Source organism: Zootoca vivipara, chromosome 1, assembly GCF_963506605.1.
Source record: "Zootoca vivipara chromosome 1, rZooViv1.1, whole genome shotgun sequence".
Taxonomy (NCBI): Eukaryota; Metazoa; Chordata; class Lepidosauria; order Squamata; family Lacertidae; genus Zootoca; species Zootoca vivipara.
This window is the reverse complement of record NC_083276.1, coordinates 29,789,058-29,814,537: the sequence shown is the minus strand read 5'-3', so window position 1 is coordinate 29,814,537 and position 25,480 is coordinate 29,789,058. Positions and strand designations below refer to the sequence as shown.

General features: G+C 43.2%; 2 protein-coding genes across 4 annotated transcripts in view; both read left to right on the top strand.

Annotated features, from left to right (window-relative positions):
- FLVCR2 (FLVCR choline and putative heme transporter 2) overlaps positions 1-25,480 on the top strand; it is a 228,292-nt gene that overhangs the window by 99,047 nt on the left and 103,765 nt on the right. The window lies entirely within an intron of this gene.
- The window catches only part of TTLL5 (tubulin tyrosine ligase like 5), a 117,405-nt gene that overhangs the window by 44,906 nt on the left and 47,019 nt on the right, over positions 1-25,480 (top strand). For all 3 annotated transcript variants that reach the window (XM_035108181.2, XM_035108158.2, XM_060272587.1), the window contains 10 exons: positions 293-349; positions 7,263-7,414; positions 8,053-8,368; positions 9,655-9,775; positions 12,596-12,742; positions 14,536-14,636; positions 15,615-15,727; positions 16,212-16,325; positions 18,097-18,486; positions 20,107-20,297. In XM_035108181.2, the coding sequence (XP_034964072.1) occupies positions 293-349; positions 7,263-7,414; positions 8,053-8,368; positions 9,655-9,775; positions 12,596-12,742; positions 14,536-14,636; positions 15,615-15,727; positions 16,212-16,325; positions 18,097-18,486; positions 20,107-20,297 (1,702 nt within the window). The remainder of the gene's footprint in view (positions 1-292; positions 350-7,262; positions 7,415-8,052; positions 8,369-9,654; positions 9,776-12,595; positions 12,743-14,535; positions 14,637-15,614; positions 15,728-16,211; positions 16,326-18,096; positions 18,487-20,106; positions 20,298-25,480) is intronic.

Here is a 25,480-nt window from a genome sequence, read left to right as displayed (position 1 = left end):
TCATTAATATTAAAGAGTCTTCACACATACAGCGAAGCTGAGAGAGGGATGCATTTCCATTCATTTCAAAATTCATCCCTAGAAAAGCCTCTCCTTCTCTTTTGCAGTTGGTTCTTTAGGCACAAGACACCAGTTTCCAAAATCAGTTTTTCCAGGCAGAAAATTGCAGAAGCCTTAGGTTTCTTGCACTTTAACTCCTCCTAGTTAACAAGATATATCATCAATTGACACAAGACAGAGTTCAAAGGTGCAGTTTTTAAAATCACACAATTCTTGCTCTTTTACTCTTTAGAGGCCTTGACTTGCAACGTGGTCATCTCGCCGCCAGATGTCTCAGGACCGAGTCCAGGTAATAAAACTACTCACTCCCCCCCTTTGGATTTACATATGGCTTCACATACCCTTTGATCCCAACTAAGCAGTATTTTAAAGCTTTATAAACGGGCTAGCTGCAAGCTCTTGTCCCCTCTACTCAGCCTCAAGTACAGTCTCTGCTTCATAAAATTCACACATCTCAGCAAGATCTCAAAAGGATACAAGTATCATAACTTCCTATTTTCTTTTTATAATTCCAGCATTGCAGACAGTAGAGAATATTGCCAAATCTCGGAGAAACCTTATGAAACATTTTTATCAGCATCTTCCACATAATTCCATGTATGGAGAAGCACTGAGTTCACTAGGCTAGGATCTTTCGTCATATTTTCCCCCAAACTATGATTCTTTCAGTCCCTGCCCTCCTCAAAGGCCATGTTGGGGAATTCTCAACCACCTGTGAACTCTGCTTCCCCTCAGCTTTTGAATGCAGACATCTTTCTGCTGAAGGGTTCCACTCTCACAGTTGCTGAGTTTAGCCAGTATTTCTGCTCTTGGTTCATCTAACCTTACAGGCTGTTCCAGTAAGACCTAGGAAGTCTTCAGTCACAGAATTATAATTAAAAAGTATAACCAATTCTATGAAGACTTACACCACCTTCTAGAAATGACACCAAGGAAGGATGTTCTTCTCATTATAGGGGATTGGAATGCTAAAGTAGGGAATCAAGAGATAAAAGGAACAACTGGCAAGTTTGGCCTTGGAGTTGAAAACGAAGCAGGGCAAAGGCTAATAGAGTTCTGTCAAGAGAACAAGCTGGTCATCATAAACACTCTTTTCCAACAACACAAGAGACGACTCTACACATGGACATCACCAGATGGGCAGCATCGAAATCAGATTGATTATATTCTCTGCAGCCAAAGATGGAGAAGCTCTATACAGTCAGCAAAAACAAGACTTGGAGCTGACTGTGGCTCAGATCATCAGCTTCTTATAGCAAAATTCCAGCTTAAACTGAAGAAAGTAGGAAAAACCACTGGGCCAGTATGACACAATCTAAATCAAATCCCCTATGAATACACAGTGGAAGTGAGGAACAGGTTTAAGGATTTAGATTTGGTGGACAGAGTGCCTGAGGAACTATGGATGGAGGCTCGTAACATCATACAGGAGGTGGCAACGAAAACCATCCCAAAGAAAATGCAAGAAAGCAAAGTGGCTGTCCAATGAGGCCTTACAAATAGCGGGGGAGAGAAGGCAGGCAAAATGCGAGGGAGATAGTGAAAGATACAGGAAATTGAATGCAGATTTCCAAAAAATAGCAAGGAGAGACAAGAGGACCTTCTTAAACGAGCAATGCAAAGAAATAGAGGAAAACAACAGAATGGGGAAAACCAGAGATATGTTCAAGAAAATTGGAGATATGAAAGGAACATTTTGTACAAAGATTACCACAATAAAGGACAAAAGTGGAAAGAACCTAACAGAAGCAGAAGACATCAAGAAGAGGTGGCAAGAATACAGAGAGGAATTATACCAGAAAGATACGGAGATCTCGTACACCGCAGGTACTGTGGTTGCTGTCCTTGAGCCAGACATCCTGGAGAGTGAAGTCAAATGGGCCTTAGAAAGCACTGCTAATAACAAGGCCAGTGGAAGTGATGATATTCCAGCTGAACTATTTAAAATTTTAAAGGATGATGTTAAGGTGCTACATTCAATATGCCAGCAAGTTTGGAAAACTCAGCAGTGGCCAGAGGATTGGAGATCAGTATACATCCCAATCCCAAATAAGAGCATTGCCAAAAAATGCTCCAACTACCGCACAATTCCGCTCATTTCACACGCTAGCTTAAAATTCTACAAGGCAGGCTTAAGCAGTATGTGGACCGAGAACTCCCAGAAGTGCAAGCTGGATTTCGAAGGGGCCGAGGAACCAGATACTAAATTGCAAACCTGTGCTGGATTATGGAGAAAGCTAGAGAGTTCCAGAAAAAATCTACTTCTGCTTCATTGACTACGCAAAAGCATTTGACTGTGTCGACCACAGCAAACTATGGCAAGTTCTTAAAGAAATGGGAGTGCCTGATCATCTCATCTGTCTCCTGAGAAATCTCTATGTGGGACAATAAGCTACAGTTAGAACTGGACATGGAATAACTGATTTGTTCAAAATTGGGAAAGGAGTATGACAAGGCTGTATATTGTCTCCATGCTTATTTAACTTATATGCCGAATTCATCATGCGAAAGGCTGGACTGGATGAATCCCAAGCCAGAATTAAGATTGCTGGAAGAATCATAGAATCATAGAGTTGGAAGAGACCACAAGGGCCATCCAGTCCAACCCCCTGCCAAGCAGCAAACACCATCAAAGCATTCTTGACATAAGCCTGTCAAGCCTCTGCTTAAAGACCTCCAAAGAAGGAGACATGCTGATGACACAACCTTGATGGCAGAAAATGAGGAGGAATTAAAAAAGAACCTTTTAATGAGGGTGAAAGAGGAGAGCGCAAAATGTGGTCTGAAGCTCAACATCAAAAAAACTAAGATCATCGCCACTGGTCCCGTCACCTCCTGGCAAATAGAAGGGGAAGAAGCTGGACCATAAAGATGGCTGATCGCTGAAGAATTGATGCTTTTGAATTATGGTGCTGGAGGAGACTCTTGAGAGTCCCATGGACTGCAAGAAGATCAAACCTATCCATTCTTAAGGAAATCAGCCCTGAGTGCTCACTGGAAGGACAGATCGTGAAGCTGAGGCTCCAATATTTTGGCCATCTCATGAGAAGAGAAGACTCCCTGGAAAAGACCCTGATGTTGGGAAAGATGGAGGGCACAAGGAGAAGAGGATGGCAGAGGACGAGATGGTTGGACAGTGTTCTCGAAGCCACCAACATGAGTCTGACCAAACTGCAGGAGGCAGTGGAAGACAGTAGTGCCTGGCGTGGTCTGGTCCATGGGGTCACGAAGAGTCAGACACGACTAAATGACTAAACAACAACAACAACAAGGAGATCAAAGTTTACATTGCTTTAGAGCAGGGGTGGCCAACTTCCAAGAGACTGCGATCAACTCACAGAGTTAAAAACTGGCAGTGATCTACCCCCTTTTTGGGGGGTTCAGATCAAAGTTGTTAGGTTTTTTTTAAGGAAGGAAAGTCCTGTTTTGGGGGGTTCATGTAAAAGTTGTTGAGCTTCTTTAGGGAAGAGAAAAGTGACATTGAGGTTTCTTTTAGGAAGGAAAGCCCTGTTTCTGGTGGTTCAGGTCATTTTAGAGGTGCAGGGCAAAGATGTTGAGCTTTTTTTAGGGGAGCCAAAGTTTTTTAGCTTCTTTGGGGGGAGCCACTGATCTACTGGTGATCTACCACAGACGTCCATTGATCTACTGGTAGATCACGATCTACCTGTTGGACATGGGAATAATAGTTAATATTTCTTACACACCTAGCTTATAGTGTCTGATCCAGAGGTATTCTAAGTACTGTACTTTTAAAATTATTTATTGAATTTGCACACCATCCTTCATCTGAAGATCACAGGACAGTTCACAACATCAAAAGGAGAACACCAAATACATAGAAAACAAAAACAAAAATATAATTCCCTCCCACAAACAGAGGCAATAGAATATTTAATCAGCCAAAGGCCTGATAATATAGAGAATTGTTTTAGCCAATCTGCCAGAATATTGTCGACCCCGCCAGATGTTCCTCTTTTATGGAAGTCAGATGGGTCGTTCTGTTAACCGAATGCCCTCCAGTCCACTTTTTCATTTGACCCACCCTGGTTCTGCTTGTTGCCTTCTGGGTTTAGGGGTGGAATAGACATTCCTTTTGAGGTCATCTCAGTTATCTAGGAATTCCTTTTCACTGTGTGAGGTATTCTTTTTCTGTGTTAAAATACACTGTCTTGTATCTGTGTCTGTGTGACATAATTTTTTGTGTGGAGCATGGTTTACGGACTTTGCTTGTGTTAGGGGTGGAGGGGGTCTCCTTAGCTCTGTCAGTTTGATCTGGAGCAGGGGTTGCTAACCTAAGGCCCCCGGGCTGGATCAGGCCCGTCTGGGTTGTGGATCCGGCCTGCTCTGCGAAGCCAGAACACGCCACAAAGCAAGACTCCCGGCAATGGCTATGGGAGGAAGAAGCTGAGCGGCGGCTCTGTCAATCAAACGCTGCACCTGGTTTACCTCAGCACCATTTGAATGGCAGAGACATCCCCGAGCCACGCTGAGGTAAACCAGGCTGGCGCGGCCTCTTCCTCCTGTGGACCAGAGAGCGGAGCAGACGAGCTCGCTCTGCCTATCCATGAGAAGCAGCAGCAGTGGTGGTGGTGGTGGCAGCAGCAGCAGCCCCTGGGAAGGTAAGCGCAGTGGCTGGGGTGGGAAGGAGGACAACTTGCCCCCTCTCCTCTTCTTCCAGCCCCCCCCCCCCCGCGCCGCTTCTCCAGCCCGCCACAAGGTCTGAGGGACAGTGGACCGGCCTGCTGCAAAAAAAAATTGCCGACCCCTGATCTGGAGAGTGGGATGGCTCCTCCCCCTGGAAGAGGAGGCAATATTTTTCAAAGGGCGCTGCCTATATTCTCTAGTGGGAAGAGTCATCCGGTTAACCGAATGTCCTCCAGTCCCCTCTTTAAACAGAAAATCACAGTAGTACAAATTTCTGGTTTTTTTGCCTGGCGTCTACTTGATTGTAGAAAATGGTATTTTATGTAGCTTCCTTTGTTTAACCGATGCCTACTGCTTGAGGTTAGACTTATGGTTCTTCAGAACAGCAGGGCATGGAAGAGCAGGAAATCACTATATGTTCTAGGCTCCAAATATATCAGAAGCACAGAAAACCACTTTTTAAAAAGCTTCTGACCCTGCCTTTTCACAGCAAAATCCAGTCTTTCACGGAGAGTGATGACAATTTAACTTTGTACATGTTGGTCACAAGTAGCAAGGCTTGCACTGGCTAGTCAGTGATGATGTCATTTTGAGCTTTCGCTTACAGGAAATGGAAATTAAGCATCATTTATACTGTGTTAATAAGTATTTGTTCTTTTCCCTGGTCCTACAGTTTTCTACTGTTCCTTAGCTTGCGTTAATATATTGTTTTATATTTTGAATTTTGTGGGCCACTCGTGAGTGGTTCTCCCTGAAAACCAGCATATAAACTAATTAAATAAATTTTCACAACTCCACAAAGCATAGTTTGCCAGAATATCAGGCATCCCTTTTACCATTCATAGGTCACATGCATTTAACATTACTTATCCAGCAGGATGAAGAAGTGGGAAGAAGATTTGGGAGGTTTTAATTCACAAAGGAAATGTCACAGGCTAATTCTAATGAAGTTTTAGAGTGAAAAGATGAATAATTGATAAAACTTTAAAAATCCAATTAGCTTCCTTCACAAAGGGCTGGCTCACAGAACTACCAAACCTGGGATCTTTAAAATGCATTATATTGCTTCTCCAGATTCAGAGTGATTGCTACAACATTGTATGGCACTTGAATCTATTGAGTTAGCACAGTGGAGCCTGTTGAGGAAACCTTAAGAGAATAAGATCCCTGCTGGATCAGGCCAAGCAGAAAGTCTACCATTCTGTTCTCAGTGTGGCCAGCTAGATGCTTTCATAAAGCCCACAGGTGTACCAGCACTCTCCCCACTTGTAATTCTCAGGTATCCAGTAGTGGAGAACTTCATTGTAGCCACTATATGAATCTTGCTTTTGCTTGCCTTTAAAAAGGGTTTTTCAGCATTTCTAGAATTGTTTTGCCTCATGTCAATTGAGTCTCAATTCCCACAAGGGGGTGCATGGAATGAATTACTCCTTTGCATTCACAATAGCAAAATATACCTGTGCTGTGCTGGCTGGTGACTATCTCTGTTGGGGTGTTCTTGGCATCTGGAATCGCAGAGAATGCCCCTCCTAAAGTTTTATTGCCTTTCCTGGCATACCATTGGACATATTTCCTAAGCATACAGCTTCTTAGTGGAAAATAGTTTGCTTTTAAGAGGAAAGGAAAACGCTCGGGGATTTTTGGTTGAAATCTTTTTAAAATTCTTCTAAGGCAACCCTTCAGTATAGGAAAACAAATCTTAAAAACAATGAGTCCAGGAACTGATGGCTACTGCCATGGCCTAATGGTGCCCTGATTTGATTAGGATTTCAATGTTCAACAGAGAGGCTGAGTGATGTGGCATATATCTTATAGCTGGTGCAGTACTATAATGGCAGGAGTGGTAAAGATCCTTCTTCAGATCCTTGTTTTAGATTCTTGTTCAGCTGTGCACTGATGCTCATAGGTAGTCTTAAATAAGTTTTTTTCTTTTCTTTTTAAGGATAACATGCTTCACAGAGCTGTGAGGTTGCAAGACTGTTCAGAAGTAGAGTAGGATACAAATGAAACAAATAAGATGTATTTGGGCAAGAGATGTCCTGGGAGTGGTTGGATAGGCCTCCCTGGTATTAGCTTTCATGTGCACAAATCCAAGGAACTTAATGCTGCATAATCATTGTTTCTTGTTCAGCCAGTTTCCTTCCCCCACCCCGCACCCCGGCCCTCCAGCTACTATCCTGTGTGTATAGTTAATATAGAAGCCTAGTGCACATCATGGCTTGTTACACATGGTTCTCTGAGCCCCAGTAAATACACATGTACACATACATCCCCACTGCTTTGAAGAACGGAATAAAAACTTTGGCTCCCGCTAGTGTGACTGTGTGTGTATTCAAAGAGTATTAGTTACAGGTAGGTAACTCTGATTCTTCTGTACTCCTCGTGATTGGATAATTCTTAGAAGTGTAACAGTGTACTTGTACTAACTCAGTCCTGTTTGTCTGGTGGTGTGGGAACAGTATACATTCACTACAGAGACCAGCATATACGTTTATCTGGATATACCGTAGCTAGGGAGGAAAGGCATTGAGGAATCTTGTTGTTCTTGTCTTTTGCAGTTTGAATCTTGCTGGAGAACTGGGTCTGGACATTATGGATTGTAATGCTCAGCTTCATGCTGCTCTGTATGAGCGGAAGCTCCTGTCACTAGAGGTACGGAAACGAAGGCGGCGTTTTGGCAAACTGAAACCAGGAAATGCAAAACTGTCAGGTACATGCGAGTCCTGCCTATTTCCCCATATTATAACATTGGTGTCTGGGTTTAAAGGGTGGTTAGCACGGGTGGCGCTGTGGTGTAAACCACTGAGCCTTGGGCTTGCCAGTTGGAAGGTTGGCAGTTTGAATCCCCGCGACGGGGTGAGCTCCCGTTGTTTGGTCCCAGCTCCTGCCAACCTAGTAGTTTGAAAGCACGTCAAGTGCAAGTAGATAAATAGGTACCACTTTGGTGGGAAGGTAAACGGCGTTTCCGTGCGCTGCTCTGGTTTTGCCAGCAGTGACCCAGTCATGCTGGCCGCATGACCCGGAAAAACCGTCTGTGGACAAATGTTGGCTCCCTTGGCCAGTAAAGCAAGATGAGCACCGCAGCCCCAGAGTCGTTCATGACTGGACTTGAATGTCAGGGGTCCTTTACTTTTATCTTTAACTTCTCTTGCCATGTGTAGATCTTGACCATACAGTATTTGGGCTAAAAGAAAAAAGACTGTGTACACCAGATATTTCCTGTATTGGTGGTCAGTTGCTAGCATGTATTCTATGAGTACACATGGTGCATATGAGAGCCTGAATTTTTCTGCCTTACTTTACTTATCCTAAAATGTTGAGAACTGGACACCTGTTGACTTTTGACAGGGACTTCACAGTCAACTGACTTTGTCCTCAAGTCAGAAATGGAATGTGAAGAAGAGGAGGAGATAGTGGAGGAAGATGAAGAACTGGAGATGTCTCGGGAGGAAATAGCTGGCTCTCTTAGGAACATGCAGGTGAAATTTAAGCCAGATTTGCATGAACAGGTGGAGCATCCAAAAAAGGAAAAGTTGTCAAAGGAGTCTGAACAGAAACCTATCCGTGAAGCGCTGCTGCTTCAAGCCAAAACAGAACCAATGCCAAAAGATACTGAGCTTCCATTTAATTTGCTACAGATTTTACAGGAGAACAGTAATCTAAGGTAGGAGTTTTCATTAGATTTATTTGACTATCATTGTGGCAAATATGAGGACAAGCATGTAAACCAGATAACTTGTCCACTTGTGAAAAGGCATGGTTTTGTACCACACCCCTGGTTTTTAGGTTGTAGAAGAATTGCTCCATAAAACATATGCTTTGGCCTCTTAACCTCCCCTAGGCTGATGGATGGATGTTACCATTGATGCCCAGCATTCACTTAGTGCCCCAAGTGTACCAGATGCTATACAGAATACTAAAATAGTTTGTATACTTGTCCAGTTGGCTTATGCTGTTTGCCTGCTCGTGGGCAAAAGTAAAGACAGTGTTGATAAGAAGCAGTGAGAATGAAGTAGGGTGTTCAAATGGTTCAACAGAGAACTTCCATTGCCAGTGTTGCGGTAGGGGTAGAGTGAGAAATCCATACTGGTGACACAGTTCATGATTTGCTTGTTTGTTCTACTTGTTCCTTTGCTGCTTCCATTGCTATCTATTCTTAGCTAACCCACTGTAGGAGTTAGGTAAATTACTTTTTGAAGCATGATAAAACAAATGTATGGTATGTGGTACAGAGGATCAGAAAGGAAGAACAGTTGAAGTTCAAGGCTCACCTTGAATAACTTTCACAGACCCCCTTGGGATTTAGAGAGAAATGGATTGCCAGCAAAATCTTAGTGTACGTTTCACACCACCAAATGCTGTTTCCCCACCTCCCACCCCTGAGGTTTTGTTTTTGAGATAAAGCTTCCCTGTTTGAGACTTGAGTTAGTTTTTCTTATTTAGTCTGCGAAATATGGGAAGTCTCCTTTGCATAGCACTTTTGAGGGAGTTTTCCTGTTTTAGTGGACTAATCAAAACTACTCATGAGAAGCAAAATAATAACTTCAGAACATACTAGAACCATGACGACGATAAATTGTTTCAAACTTATCTTAATGTTCATGTGGGAAGTACTCAACCCCACTTTCTGTCCTACTGTAGCCTCCTGTGGTATTCTAGTGAGAGAATGAGGAACTCTGATATCCAGACATGTTTTTCTGTCTATTTTGAAAAATGAGCTAGAGTTTTAACTTGATTTTCTAAAATGGACTGCCAGCAGCAAATTCTGCTGCCATAGATGCTGCTTTTTCATGTCCAGGTTGGCAACCAGATATGGGAATTTGGGGGCTCTAGTTGCTGGCCAAGATTGTAAAATGGTCCTTTGCCCTGTGTACTGAGGGGTTCTTTGTCGAAAAACAAAGGTGTTTATCTGTACTTCTGACTGCTGTCTGTGCCTCTCTGCTTCTACAGCAAAGTTCAGGCTCGCAGGGCTTTCTCTGCCTATTTGCAACGTGTGCAGCTGCGCCTGATGAAAGAGGCTGGGGATCAGGTCCATAATCCTGCCTGGGCTGCCAAAGAGGATGAGCAGATGGTAAGAAATTGTTTGCTTGCCCTCCTCCTTTCAGGGAGGAGCCCAGCTCATCTTACTCCACGTTCCTGAATTACAGTTAGTGTGAAGCTGATTCCCATCAGCTTGAGCTAAACAGCTAGATGCTGTTAACTCATCCTGCTTCTGTTACTGAAATGACTTGAACTCCTCTCTGAACCAATGTAGACTGTTGGTGTGCAGAGCAGGCAGAAGAGGTATACATTGGACTCCAGGGTAGAAGAAGCATTTTTGAATATTGCTGAGGTGATGGCCACCTCTGATTGCCAGCCTTTATTTTATTTTTTGCATAGCCTCCCTGAAGCTCACTTCTTACTTTAAGCTCTTTGTATGTCAATCGGTTTCCAGGTATGACTTTGAGTTGTCTGCCAGTTTCCCCAGACAGTAGCTAAATCACAGAGGCAGTTGCCTTACAGTGCTTATTGACTCCAGTCCACATTTCTAGTCCTTGCCCTCAACTGGCTGCCCACATGGAGACACTGTGAAAATCCTGTATGGGTAGAGAGCCAATCTAGCTCATAGATTAAAACCATTATGTCAGGAATTGAGAATACAGTGGAACCTCTACTTACGAATTTAATCCATTCTGAATGCACATTCGTAAGTAGAAACATTCGTAAGTCAAAACGATGTTTCCCATAGGAATGCATTGGGAATGGATTAATTCTTTCCGGGGCCTTTAAAAAAAGGCACTTTAAAGGCCGGCGGGAGGCAGCGATGGGCCCGATCCGGCCCTATGGCCGGATCCACAGGTGGGGAGGGTGGCGGTTGCGGCGGCGATGGTCCCGATGGCCGGATCGGCAGCTGGATGGGCCGCGGGAGGTAGCGCGAGGGGCGGAAGGGGCTTGACAAGCCCGGCAAGCAGTGCCCGCCGATCTTTGGCTCTGTGCTGTGTAACAGGCGGGGGTGGGGGGGAAAGCGGAGGATCGTTCCTCCGCTTTCCCCCCCACCCCTGCCTGTCACACGAAGATCGGCGGGCGCTGCAAGGCCGCCTCTCCTGCCTTCGGCTTCTTCGCTCAGAGCGCAGCCGGAGCCACCATGCGGAGGAAGCTCCGCCCCTCGTCCCTCGCTGCCCTGGCCTAGGCGCCCACTCGGTACTGCTGCCCCGCCGGGAGAGGCTCCGCATTGCTGCCGCTGCCCGCAACGTGTCCGCACGAGCCCAAGTCCCAGACGGCTGCCCGCGGGTGCCCTGGCTCAGCCTCCGACGTTGCCAGGACTGCAACTCCCATCACCCCGCTGATAATCGCCGTCACCTCTCCCAGCGGGGTGATGGGAGTTGCAGTCCTGGCGACGTCGGAGACTGAGCCAGGGCACCCGCGGGGCTCGCGCGGACATGTTGCGGGCAGCGTTGCGGAGCCTCTCCCGGCGGGGAAGCAGTACCGAGCGGGCACCTAGGCCAGGTCGGCGGCGAGGGGCGGAGGGAGCTTCCTCCGCATGGTGGCTCTGGCTGCGCTCTGAGCGAAGAAGCCAAGGGCAGGAGAGGCGGCGGCGAGGCCCCAATCCCGCGAGGCCGGTCTGCCGGCCTCGCAGCAGTGGCGCTGGTGGCGAGGGCCCGATCCAGCGGCGGTGGCGAGCGCAGGGCAGCGAGGCCGTTCGGCTGTCGAAAATTTTGTAAGCGCGCCACCATTTTAAACTATTTTTTTGTCTTCGTAAGTAGAAAAATTTGCAAGTACAGTGGTACCTCGGTTTATGAACACAATTGGTTCCGGAAGTCTGTTCATAAACTGAAGCGTTCATAAACTGAAGCGAACTTTCCCATTGAAAGTAATGGAAAGTGGATTAATCCGTTCCAGACGGTCCGCGGAGTAACCGTTCATAAACTGAAGCGAACTTTCCTATTGAAAGTAATGGAAAGTGGATTAATCCGTTCCAGACGGGTCCGCGGAGTACTTAAACTGAAGCGTTCATAAACTGAAACATGGGTGTAATTGGTTCCAGAAGTCTGTTCATAAACTGAAGCGTTCATAAACTGAAACGAACTTTCCCAATAAAAGTAATGGTCCGCGGCGTTCATAAACCGAAAATTCATAAACCGAGGTGTTCATAAACCGAGGTTCCACTGAGTCATTCGTAAGTAGGGGTTCCACTGTAATCAGTTTGCCTCAGTGGAAAATGTTACCCTTGCTCTTTCCAAGTGGAAAATTGAAACTGGTTCTCTGAGAGCTGCTTTGTCTGCTATGCTGTGAAAAATAATGTTTAAAATAACAGATCAAACCAGCCTAATATAATGCTAGTGAGAGGCGAGCTGTGAAATTCAACGCTTTGGCTATGAAGCAGTTTACTTGCATGCTAGCAGGGCACCTAACCAAAAGTAAATCCAGAATGGAGACAGAATACGTTTGAAACTAAACACTCACAGCAGGCGTCTTGCTCTAGCGCTCACTTTAAAGTGAGGGTACCGTAGTTCTCCGTGCCATTGGCTGATGGCATAGTAGGAGGAATTGGTGTGGTTTTTGAGACAAAGTTGGTGCAAGGCACAGAGCATAGAGAGTGACCAGAGGTGGTGCCAGAGATGCATGAAGGTGACAATAATATAAGTGGTCAGAGTTTTATCTGAAAGCCTGCTGTCCTTAGAGAGATGCACTTTTGTCTGCAGTTACTTTCAGCAATCATAGATTATGTTAGAATCCCAAGGCTTTTGCTTTGCACCTTTTTGTCAATGAGTTTGCTTTTAGTTATGGACTTTTTGCAACCTAATTTCTCTTATCCTCAACCCAAACAGACTTTGAAAATTGTTTCTAATAGAGTGGTGTATATGAAGATAAACAAATGGGCTCACTCTTTGATTTTATTTCTTGGTGGCAGGAACTGGTTGTTCGCTTTTTAAAGCGAGCAGCCAATAATCTTCAACAGTCTTTGAGAATGCTGCTCCCGAGTCGGCGCCTGGCCCTGTTTGACCGTAGGCGCATCTTGGCTCATCAGCTAGGTGAATTCATCATCTGCTATAATAGGGTGAGTGGCATGTGCCAGCTCAGTTCTAACGCAGCAGAGGATTTATGCAGATGATCTAGAGCAACACTCCTTGTTTTGTTTTATTGCTTCTAGGGTTGGCCCAAATGTTTCAGAGGAGGAGGGAAAGCAGAAGCATGAGTCATTCATATTCCTGCTTTCTATCCTACTGTAATGATTAAGTAGAATCTTTTTGCATGTTACCTACGGGTGATCCATGAACTTCTGGAGCTCACAGATGGTATTGTGAAATTCTCAAATTTTGTTACTCATATTACAGGATAAGCAGAAGCTTCTGTTTTTTAGCTTTCCCTTTCCCTGTTTCTTCATAATGAAGTGCAGGAACCTACATTTATGTCTTGCTAATCAGGAAGTATCCACGTTCAAATGGCAAAATGCATGCGCAGCCCTGTCAGTTGTGAATTGCGTAGGTGCATTTTACACTGAAACAGCCCCTCTCTCCTCCTGCTCCTCAGGTAAAGCATGTGCATTATGTGTGTTTTGCCATTTATACTTGGCACTTTTTTTTTTACTAAAGAATGAATTAGCTTTTACTGTATTGAATAGTTAATACCCAGCATCTGGGTAGTGCAGAAGAATCTGCATTTTTATATTTTCAAAGTATTAGAATTACTTTCACAATCAGGATTTTTTAGGGGTACATTTGTACTATAAAGATACACAGTAGATGGTAAATCAGTTTATAAACATACATGATTTATTGCAGCAAGAACAGATCAGTTAGGATTTTAAGAAACAAATGTTTAAGCTACTAAACGTCTTGAGGCACAGATGTGTTTATTTCACAATTTGGATTCAAGAGAAATTTATTTCACTCAACTGAGATAACTGTATATACATTTTGAATAAAAGCTCCTTGTCTTGAGCAAGATAAGCAAAACTCATCTTGTTACTGAAGTCTGTTACCATGAAGTTACATTCCAGTGGTAAGAATATTGTCTTCAGTCCTGTGCCTCAGGCATAGCCATGCTGCTACAAGTGCATTTGAGAAGCTATCACTGGCTACCTGAACTAACAGATCATGTTTTGGAGTTTTTGGAGTACAGTACAGGAGAAGATATCATGGAATACTCACTGAGGTCTCATTTAAAAGATAACCTTTCTAGCACAGAAGCAAATTCAATGCAGATCCCAAAACTTTCTCTAAGAACACAAAAATAATTATATATCGATTATAAAAATGGAAAGCAGAATTCCTCCCTACACAGTTGTAATCAGCAAAAGATTAAAAATAACTATGATAACGACGCAGATGGTCAAATGCTAGGAAAACAGAAAAGTGTTTGCCTGGTGTTGAAAAGATGTTGGCACAGTGAGTCTCCCTGGAGAAAGCATTCCATAGGGAGGTGGCCAAAATGCCCACTCTCTGTACCACACTCCAAACTTCTATTGGAGCGTGGATTTGCAAAAAGACCTCTGATTATAATCTCAGGGTCCAGGTAGGCTCCTGTCAGAGGAGGTGTTCATAAACTATTGGGATCCTAAGCCGTATAAGTCTTTATAAGCGAAAACCAGCATGTTAGACTGGACTCAGCAATATACTGGCAGCCATTGCAGCTAGACCAGATCAGTGTATATGATTGGACACTGTGTTCCATGTCAGCAGTCTGGTCGCTGAATTCTGCACTAGTTTCCAAACTGTCTTAAAGGAAGCCTCACCTGTAATGCATTGCAGTAATCCAGCCTTTATGTTACGTAGAACATAGACCCTAACAGGAAGCCTTTATGTGCAGAAAGGCTTGTTTGAGAGGTTACTTAATTTTACTTATTTCCAGGAAACAGATCAAATGGCTCAGAGAAAGTTAATGAAGAATCAGGAGGACGAAGAGGAAGGGGTAGATGCTGAAGGCTTTCACAAATTTGTTGCTAAAGCAAGGTATGAATTTACTTTAAAGCAGGAATAATTGTGCCAGGCTCTCGTACCTTGAACTGCAGCAGAGGGGGAGTTGTTGGCACTATGCTCAGTGCTTTGGGAGGCACTGAGGGCTGGCAAAATGCTTCTTTCACCCCTCCCTAGGTGGGAAAGAACCCTGGATTTTGAGGCTTTCTTTAGCTGCATATGCCTCTTCTATGAGCAGAATTTTCAAATGCCACATGGCAGCTGATATGTGGGGGATAAATTCTGCAACGGTAACAGGCATGTGCAGCCAAGGAAAGCCTGTGAAATGCAGGCTTCTTTCTTGTGCTCCTCAAAGTGGTGATGGCGGAGAATGAAGGGGAGATGAAGGGAAGAAAGAAGCTTTCTGTGGCTGCTTGTGCCTGTTCCCTGGGCAGAATTTGAATCAAGCTCATAATCCAATGAATGGGAGTTAAATGCTGCTGGGTTGGCTGCTAGTGCCTGTTCCTTGCTCAGAACAGGCACCTATAAGCCAATGCAGAATCAAATTCTACCCTCCCACCAATCAAGCTGTTTGATAAGTGGGTGTGGTTTGGGGGAAATGGCCTCTGTCAAGATTGGCCTGTGGCCTGGATATTCTCTACCCTACCCATATGTAGGGCTTCTTTATGTGAAGGGATTTATGTGAGTTCAATTGTACATGCATAGAAACTCCCCTCTTGTGTGCTGTCGAATGCACAAAGGTTGGGAGCAGCAGGCGTAAGCCTGTGCTCCTCCCTCTGTTCATTATTGAAGCAGGTGAGGTATTTGACCTATCATTGTCTTCAGTTAGTTTTTCCTTCTGTCTCTCTCTCTCTTTCATAGAATCAGAGTAGAGTTGAAAGGGACCCCAAGGGTCATCTGGTCTACCCCCCTGCAATGCTGATGCTTCAAGAGTCTCTCTGTATCTATTTCAGTTCTGTCACCACATTGTAAAAGCTTGCCACTTGCTCCTTTTCTACTCTTTTCACATCTTAGCGAAAGTGATCTTGAGGAGGTGTTGACTTTTTACACACACAAGAATAAGTCAGCAAGTGTCTTCCTGGGAACAAATCCTGGAGTTACACAGAATGCTACCAGCAAGTTGAAAGGTAAGGCCAAAGAAAGTGAGCATACTTTTTGCTGCTTATCATTGTTACTGATAATTTCCCACAGAGAGATGGAGAAACATAGGCACAGTATTTTTTTAAACACTCTCCCCCCATTTTCTCATTTTATATACATTTAACAAAGAAGAACAAAAGTATACAAAAGCAATCTACATTTCTTTCAGCTTCAGCTACATTTCTTTCCTCCTTTCTGTGGTTACATATTTTATAAATTTTCTCCACTGCATATAAAAACATAGGTGCAGTACTTAACTTAGTCTCCCTAGGTAATGTGTGGAAATACCAAATTGACAATAATTTTTGGTGCTGGAATGGATTTGTGCTTGTAATATACTGTCAAATTATTTACCATATATTAAAAAGCGGTGGTGGGTAACACATTGGAAAGTCTTGTTTCATACTGTTCTTCAGCAGAGTTATAATTGGGATTCCCCCCCCCCCCCCCAATTTCCAAACTTCATTTCAGATCAGCCAGAAACAGTGGAAGAAGCTGCAAAACAGCAACCTGAAACCCCAGTAGAAAAGGAAAATGTGGCAGAGAAACTGAGAAGTGACCAACTCAAAGCAACCAGACTATCCAGTGAGTGAGAACAATGGAGAGGACTAAACTAGCAATACATAACATTAGGAACAGGTGCTGGATGTTAGGGTCTGACAGAATTTTATGGCTTCTTTTTGAATTCAGACACATTTATAATTGGTGGCTACAGCGATAAATGGTATTTGTTAACAAATCTTCCACTGACATTAATATTTATAACAGAATAATCAGTCAGCTGACATGCTAAAAATGTTACAGGTAGGTAGCCGTGTTGGTCTGCCGTAGTTGAAACAAAATAAAAAAATTCCTTCCAGTAGCACCTTAGAAACCAGCTTAGTTTGTCATTGGTATGCACACGAAAGCTCATACCAATGACAAACTTAGTTGGTCTCTAAGGTGCTACTGGAAGGTATGCTAAAAATGGTCATTTCCTCCCAAATTCTAAACCCGTAATCTAGAGTTAATCATGGTCAGAATTCTTTGCTATATTTCCATTGCGGTGTCAGTAACAATGGATCAGTCAAGTGGAAGGTACTCAAGTCCACTGTTGGAGAACTTGTGGCTCTTTAGATGTTGCTGGACTCCTTATCAGCCCTAGTCCAGCATCTTTTTTCTCACATTGTTCAGCCAGATGCCTATGGGAAGCTTGCAAGCAGGACCTGAATGCTGCAGCACTCTCCCTACTTGTATTCAGAGGCAGTTGAGAAAGAACATAGTCATCATTTTATAAGACTCATTTGAAAAATTCAGTTGTAGAAAAAGCATGTTATGGAAAATTGTTGTGTAGTCTGCCTTGTATAATATCTCATGTCCTTTGTTTGCATAAGATGGAATGCAACATAACGCTAAGTGGGGCATGCAGGGGGCAATGAGGTTCACTTGCGCAACAAGACTTTTCTACCCTCTTCTTTCCCCCCATGACCCACTAAACCTGTTATGGGTTTCCCCTCAACCTTCCAGAGCAGACTCGTGGGACTTGTGGGGGAAGATGGGGAGCCCAATAGCACAAGCAGATCTCATTCTGCACAGTCAGTAACTGTCCTTCTGCACAATTTTGTAAAAGGCTACTCCAGTGTAATTGTGAATATAGTGGTACCTTCGTTCTCAAACACCTTGATACTCAAATGCCTTGGTTCCCAAATGTCAAAAACCTGGAAGTAAGTATTCCAGTTTTCGAATGTTTTTCGGAAGCCAAATGTCCAATGCAGCTGTCGGCTATTGTTTCCGGGACGCCTGCACCAATCAGAAGATGTGCCTTGGTTTTCGAACATTTTGGAAGTCAAATGGACTTCTGGAACGGATTAAGTTTGGTGCTTTTGTTTTTGTTATTTATTTTGCATTTTTTGATTTTGGAGGCTTTTTTGGTTAATTTGTTTTTGTGACTGTGTGGAACCCAGTTCAGCTATTGATTGATTGATTGTGTGACTGTGGAAATGGATAAAAGCCCCCCATCCAAACAATGACTATCATCAGTGCAGGTAAAATTTTTTTTTTAATTTTTATCATCTACAATACTGTCTTACTTATTTTATAGTACAGTACATTGATTATTGTTTTCGTTTTATGGATAATGGTCTCATTAGATAGTAAAATTCATGTTGAATTGCTGTTTTAGGGGTTGTTTTTAGAAGTCTGGAATAGATTAATCCGATTTGCAATACTTTCTATGGGAAAGTGCTCCTTGGTTTTGGAACGCTTAATTCCAGAAGGAATTAAGTTTGAGAACCAAGTTACCACTGTACTAAATTTGCGTTTTACTTCAATGTTCTGATCAGATTGGATATGTCTTTTTTTTACAAAAAAAAAATAGGGATGCCCTCTTCGGCAGAAGATGAACAGAAAGCACCGCAACCCAGCCTCCTTAGTACGTCTTCCTTTGTTCCAAGTGCCATCCTTCCACAAAGCATCAACTCCCAGCTATCCTCTCATCCTGCTGCCTCAGATAATGCACAGGTGCCTGATCATCGCCCAGGGCTCTCTTTTTCATCTGGTTCTAGACTGACTCCTTCCCCTTCTCTCCAAAGCACAGCACCTGACATCTGGTCTAACACAGCAAAAATTACACCCCGCCTGTCCTCAAACAATGCAAGCTTACACCGTTGTCGGTCTGGCAGTTACACTGCCAGCCCCTTCTCTTCCTTTCAGAGTGCTTTGCAGATCTACAGCCAGAGACTGTCCCGACCATCTTCTGCAAAAGCAGGTAAACCATATCTGACTGCTTAGCTGGCACCGTATTGTAATATTTTTATTGTCTAGCAGTATTCAGAATAGCTCGAATTGGCACAAAGGGTCAGAATGTGGCTATGCAAGCAAAAAAAACTCATGGCTTGCTAAAAATAATAATAATACAGCTAATCAGATTCAGAAATTGGCCTCTAGTTAAATCCTAGATTAATAATACATGTGTGAAATTATTATTATTATTATTTTGGCAACTTCCAGAAATATAGGATCATTTTGCCTCTCCAGTTGGCACATGACACGGCTTGGCAGTGATCCCCGGCAGTCCAGGAAGTGATGATTAAAGTTTACGCATGTGAAACTGCTTAGGGCAAAGTGTAGGGCAGCAACAGAAAGTAACCTGCATTGAAGTATGAATGGATGACTCAGATTAATAACTCTTTTCTTAGAATAATTCTGTATTTGTTCTGTGAAGTAGCTATTCTGCTCACATTATCAGGCAATATATCTCTCAGTTGTCCCAGAACTTTGTCACTAATGATACACATGAAGGGTTTAAATATGGAGACTGGTGCCATTTTTGGTATGGCATATTCTCACATCCTTGGTGCTTTTCAATTGCCAATTGGGCCACTAGCACCTGAGAGCTTCTTGCATACATTGCTTCTTTTTCCTTGTCAGTTTCTACGTTTGGTAGCTTTTCATGTTGGTGGCTTGCAACTTTCTCACTTCAAAATAGTACTGCAGCATTTTTTTAACAGTGGTATTTCTAGGTGTTGTATTCTGCACTTCTTTCCTGCATTCACATTTTTGTGATGGTTCCTCTCTTTTCAAGTGGTGAGGCCTTCCTGAGACCTCACTACTGGGGAGGCCTTCCTGAGACCTCACTACTAAATACTGTGGCAAAGATTTTAGATATCAGTAGGAAATAATGTCAGTAATTGCCAGCTGTTTACGCCATGCTCTTCCTGCATCTGCTGTCATATTGGGACTGATTCTGCCCCTGAACCACCATCTAGGAGAAGGAAAACTTCGATCCTAAACCTCTGCTGCATTCTTCTTTGGGAACAGAAAATGCTAAGGAGTAATCTCTACGCATATCCGGAGTGGAGTCCCTAAGATTGTTGGATGGTGTTGTATACCTCCTCCTGGCAACTCCTGCAGCCAAGCTGGTGCCAAACGTTTTACTGTGCTTTCCTTTGGACCTCATCAGCGATGCCAAGAGGGGGGTCTTGTCATCTGGGCAGCCCAGGACCTCCACGCTGCTTGTGTCACTTTGGTGCTGCTAATGCATGTTTGACTTCACTCCCGGAGGCACAATCCATTGTCTCTTTAGACTGATGGATGCCAACATAGTGTTCTGTATTAAACCTTCTCTAGAAACAAAGGAAAAGAATGGAGATTTAAACTGTTTTGTGCACAAAGGAGGGTGTGCGAAGTTGGAATCAGCCAGAGAATTTAACAGTAGAAACTGCAACACAGCCATTCAGAGGAGACTATATCAGTAGGTTCTGTAGAAAACACCATGGTTTTAATTGGTTGTGCAGATGTTCATCTCTTGCCATTTTCAGACACACAAGGCAGATTCTTTACTGTCTAGTACAAAGTTTTGCAAAGTAATTTTTTTCACCATCTTTAGCAGATTCAAGGAGTCACAGCCCAAGCAAACAACGTGGTGGATCTGCCAGAGTTAACAAGGATGGAGATGACTCTTCTGAGAGCAAGCAGTACAGTCATGGTCTTGTTACAACAGAACTGCAGAGACTGGCAGAGAAGCAGGCAGCCAGGAAGTACTCTCCTTCTAGTCACATCAGTCTCCTTACACAGCAGGTACAGTGGCAACAGTAGTCTATGGAACGAAGTCTGTGCATGAGTGAGAGAGAGCTTGGACAGAATGTTTTCGCTAGTTAATGGTTTTTAATGGATCTTGGGCAATACCTGATCGCATCACTTTAAAATGCTCATTTTGTTTTCTCTCGGTCTGTAAAGAGTCTTGTCAAGGGCAAAATGTTGTAGGGAAATAATTTCTTTTTGAATTAGACTTACACCAGAGGATACTGGAAGCATTACATACAAAATGTAGATGCACTTTTGCTAGAGGCGTAGCGCAAAAGAAAACAATAGTAGAGCAAAATAAAAAAAAATCCTTCAGTAGCACCTTAAAGACCAACTAAGTTTTTAGTTTGGTATGAGCTTTCGTGTGCATGCACACTTCTTCAGATACACTGAAACAGAGGCCACCAGACCCTTATGTATATTCAGAGGGTAGGGGGTGGGGGTGATGGGAATGGGTGATGGGCTGATAGGAGTGGTAAACCTGTTGATGACTGTTAACGACTGTTAATGACTGCAATTGGTCTTGCGGGGGGGGGAGCAAGGGCTGAGGTGCTAAGGAAAGCTTGATCATGTATAATGAGATAAGAATCCTATGTCTTTGTTCATTCCAGGTGGCTCCATGGTTTTAAGCTTGCTAATGAGTTGCAATTCAGCAACTTCTCTTTCCACTCTGTTTCTGAAATTTTTCTGTAATAAAACAGCTGCTTTGAGATCTTGTACAGAATGTCCTGGGAGATTGAAGTGTTCTACTGGTTTCTCTGTCTTGTGGTTCCTGATGTCAGATTTATATCCATTTATCCTTTGGTGTAGGGTTTGGCCTGTTTGTCCAATATAGAGAGCTGAAGGGCACTGTTGGCATTTGATGGCATACACAATGTTAGAAGATGAGCAATTGAATAGTCCTGAGATGGTATGTTGGATGTTGTTGGGGCCAGTAATGGTGTTGTCCGGGTGTATGTGGCAGCAAAGTTGGCATCTGGGTTTATTGCAGGCTCTGGTACCAGTGTCCATGTTAAGTCTGGTGGTTGTATTATTGTGGGTGAGGAGTTGTTTAAGATTGGGTGGCTGTCTGTAGGCAATGAAAGGTCTTCCTCCCAGAGCTTGAGAATAGTAGAGCAAACTGTTATAAAATAGCCCAGTATCTGATCTTTAATTCTGCTGTCATGAAAGCAAGTAATAAAATTATTGAGGTTTGTTTGCACAGTTGGGAATTGTGGATGAAGGAGAGTCTACCAACTGTTGAAACTGCAAATAAGGGAGGGAGGGGGTGTTCCCTTCTACCATGATTTAGTGTGGTTAGCCAGGTCACAGGAAGCTTCAGGGAGCTGATTTACTCTCTCCTCATCCTACATCAGTGATGGGCAACCTTTTGAGCTTGGTGTGTCAAAAAACCGAGCATAACTCAGGTGGTGTGTCATAAAAACCATAAATTCACGATATTTATAGTTTAAATAACAAAAATGTATAATTGTAATATATAACCGTATTTAATAAACAAAAAACCAATTATTTAACCAAACCAAAAAACCCAGAGGTGCCCAGAGTTGTTGAGCTTTTTAGGGGGAGCTGCTGATCAAAGTTTTGGAGGTTTTTTGGGGGTGTGTGTGCAAAAGTTGCTTTGCTTTTTTAGGGGGATGCCCCAAAGCTGCTGCGCTTTTTGGGGGGAGGGGAAGAGAACAGAAATAAATGACGAATAATACCTTCGCTGGAACTAACACGCAGCACCGACATAGTCTGCCAAAGCGCCAAAAAACCCAGCACAGAACGGGTTAAAAAATGAACGCTGTTACACCCAATCATTGCCTGCCAAAGCGCCAGAAAAACAGCACAGAAAGGGTTAAAAAACCAATCTCTGGCTACCAGCAACAACAAAAAAGGATCTGGGTTTTAACAGCGGAGACAACGGGTTTTAACAGCGGAGACAAGCTGTAGCGGAGACAAGCTGTAGGAGGAGCGGGAGAAGAAATGGGGGGGAAACAACAACAGCAGCGTGAGTGCTCTGCGTGTCACGTCTGACACGCGTGTCATAGGTTCGCCATCACTGTCCTACATTCATGCAGATGAAGTAGGAGCAGAAATAAATCCTATAGTTACCCCACACCAACCTGAACTTACCAATAAGTGGACCTATCTTTTTAAAGCAGCAGGAAACTTGCTCAAACAGCCTTGGATCTCCCCTGTCTGGGCGAAGGATCCTTCTGGAGGAAATGAATAAACTACTGTTTTGAGAGGATAGATATAGCAGCTAAAAGAGAAGGGATGGTGTGAGGCAACAGCAGTGGCATCTTCTGCTGCTCCTTTCACAATTCTTGGGTGGCGGGAGTTCTCCTTTCTAGTGTGGTGAAGCAGCTATATTACAAATAGGAATAAAGGCAACTAAGGCGATTGATTAGCACTGGTATTTGGTAGCGGTTATGGAATTAGGTGCCCACAAGAATGTGCAACTTTATATGGAAAAGAGTTACCATTCCTGAAGGCTAGTCTGCTTGCTTGGAACTGGTGGTGTATCTGCTAAAGTGCTCTTGCTTCTGTTTTTCTGTGCTAACGAGTCTGTTCCTTCTCCTTCCTTTCACTCCTTCTGTTTCCTATTTTTCCTCCTTTTAAACAAGATAGGGTTTTCTATATAGAAGCGATTAAAGTAGTTGTGACTGAGCAGTTTGCAAGTAATGTTTCATCGTTTTCGGCTTCAGTCCTAGACTCTCCATTAATGATCCTAGTCTTCTGGTCTCTAGTTGGTCAAAGTTGTGGGGTATCAATAAAAGTTTTGGCTCAAAATTTAATTAATTAATTAACAACAACTGTTTAATAATCTACCTCCCTTAATTAATTAACAACAACTGTTTAATAAGCTACCTCCCTTTTTGCTTAGTAAGACTTATGGTGATATGCATTTGGGGGTGCAGATTCTTTTCTTTTTTAAAAAATTACCGGTACCTATCCTTTCTGTACAATATGCTGTGCTGCAGTATCTGATCAGTGTAAGATATTTATGGTAGTTTTATGTATGTGTTGGGGCAAGAAGCAGTAGCCTGTTCCTATTGTCTCCTAAGCTGCTGTGCTTGGTGGTCATAGATGGCAAGTAGGCTGTGTTGAATTGACATAACTTGATAAAGAGAAGGGAGAATTTATTAGGAGCACTGGCTGCCCTTGTCCATGAACAAATGTGTGAGAATTTAGGGCTGGCTATCACTAGGAACAGTTCCAGCTCTTCCTTCCAGAGAGTTTGATCACAGGCATAAAACCAGACCACCCAAGTGAGGGAATGAGATGTATCTTTCTTATCTAAGCCAGCCAGTGCTCAAATGTTGAAGCCAGGTTTCCTGCAAATGTGATGATCTATCCCTAGGACGATGAGCACATATTCCTTTCAAGTTTTATTTTATTTATTTTATTTCACAATATCTATATACTGCTTGATTGTAATAAAATCTCAGAGTTTGCAGAAAGAATGAAACAATGAAATTATCAGTAAAAAGCAGTTAAAGACAAGTATTTAAAATATTCACATGTTTTCATTCTGGTAGGGAGATAATTAGAGGAACAGGTCATTCCTCAAAGAACTATACGGAGTGCAAATAACCTACTGCTGTGGGTTTAGCCTTCTGCTAGGTACCCGTCATTTCAAAACCTGACCTGTAGTTTTACAGTGTGATTTTGTCTGACCAGCACGTTCTGGGTAGAGATTGGACCAATGGCTGTAAAAAGAAGGAGGCAGGTGAATAACATAGTTTATGCTGAAATGATGAGACAAATAATTTCTAATGACATCCCAAAGTGCTCTGTTTTCTTCTACATTGTTTTGGCTTTACATTTTTGTCACTCTTCTTTGTTGAATTATGTGCTTCTAGTAATACTGGCTTGCAGCAACTTCAGTAAGATGTCTCATGTTAGGAAATTTATCTTTAGAAAAGTAATTTCAAAGTTTTCAGACCCAAGTGCTGTTTTTCACTGCAACCTGGAACTTGAGACTTGCTTTATTTATTGAGGGGATGCCCATGTTTCTCCTTCCCTGCCTGACACCCTCCCCACTGTCTTTCTTCTCCTCTGTACTTTGTGACTTTTTAACTTGGTGAATATGACCCACCTGAAGTCAGGGCATGACCCATTTCTAGGTCATGACCTACCAGCTGAAGACCAGAGATTTAAAAGAAGAAAGGTGTATTTGGAGCACCACCATTCCTGCTGTATTCCAGCTGCAGCAGCTTTTGTGCAGTTGGAATGGACCTTGTGATTTGAAGGAGGCCGCCAGTTGAACCAAGCTGAGCTTCAAGGAACTTTTGTTGTGGGAAGGATTATTCTGTGATCATCAAACGTTTGGCACATCTATGCCCTATTGAAATAGCTCCCACTGAGAAGTTTTGAAGCTGAGAGTACTTAATTCAGAGCCTGACTTTTTAGTAACGGCAAGAAGCAAGTAACCATCCACTGCAGCACAAACTACTTTTTTTTATTGTTAAATGGATGCATACGCTGGAGAAACTACAAACGAATCTGCAAGTTTGTCAGGTTTCCCAGGAATGTCTTTGGCAGGTCTTTGTCTGGAACGTTTTCTGGAGACTAGAACACTTATGCTTTTTATGCATGTGCATATCCTGTAAGCTGGTAAGCTCAGCAAGCAGGGAAGGAATGTCATGGGCCTTTAGCCAGATCAACTTTGGTACACACACAGATTTCACACCTCTCTAGCCCTTTAGTCTTTGCTCTCATTTTCCTCTGGCTTATAGTTGTAAATACAAATGTATAAACGAAATGAACTTGCCTAAGGGTAGATCTGTACTGTATGGGTGTGGCTGAAAATGAGCCTCAGTCGACAACAGAATGGCCTTTTTTTCTCCCCAAGAGGCTCCCTATCCACAATTGGATACTACAAGTCTTAAGGCCAGGGAATAGTGCACCAGTGCATTTATACCCTCTCCTCTGCCCCCGTTATTGGCCATAAATACACTTCATGTTAACTTGCCTGACTTTTCTAGTAGAAAAATTGGCCTTGAGAGATGAGAGGCACTGGATGTGGGTTTGAGGGTTCTTGGTGACACAGAGTACCTTACATCAGTTTAGCCTGTTTGCCTAACAGTGACCCTATCTGGACAAGGATAACTTGACTACTATAATCCAAACTACAGCCCAATTGGATTCTAAACCAGTCAGTGTTGGATTGTTGCAATGTGTTATTGTGG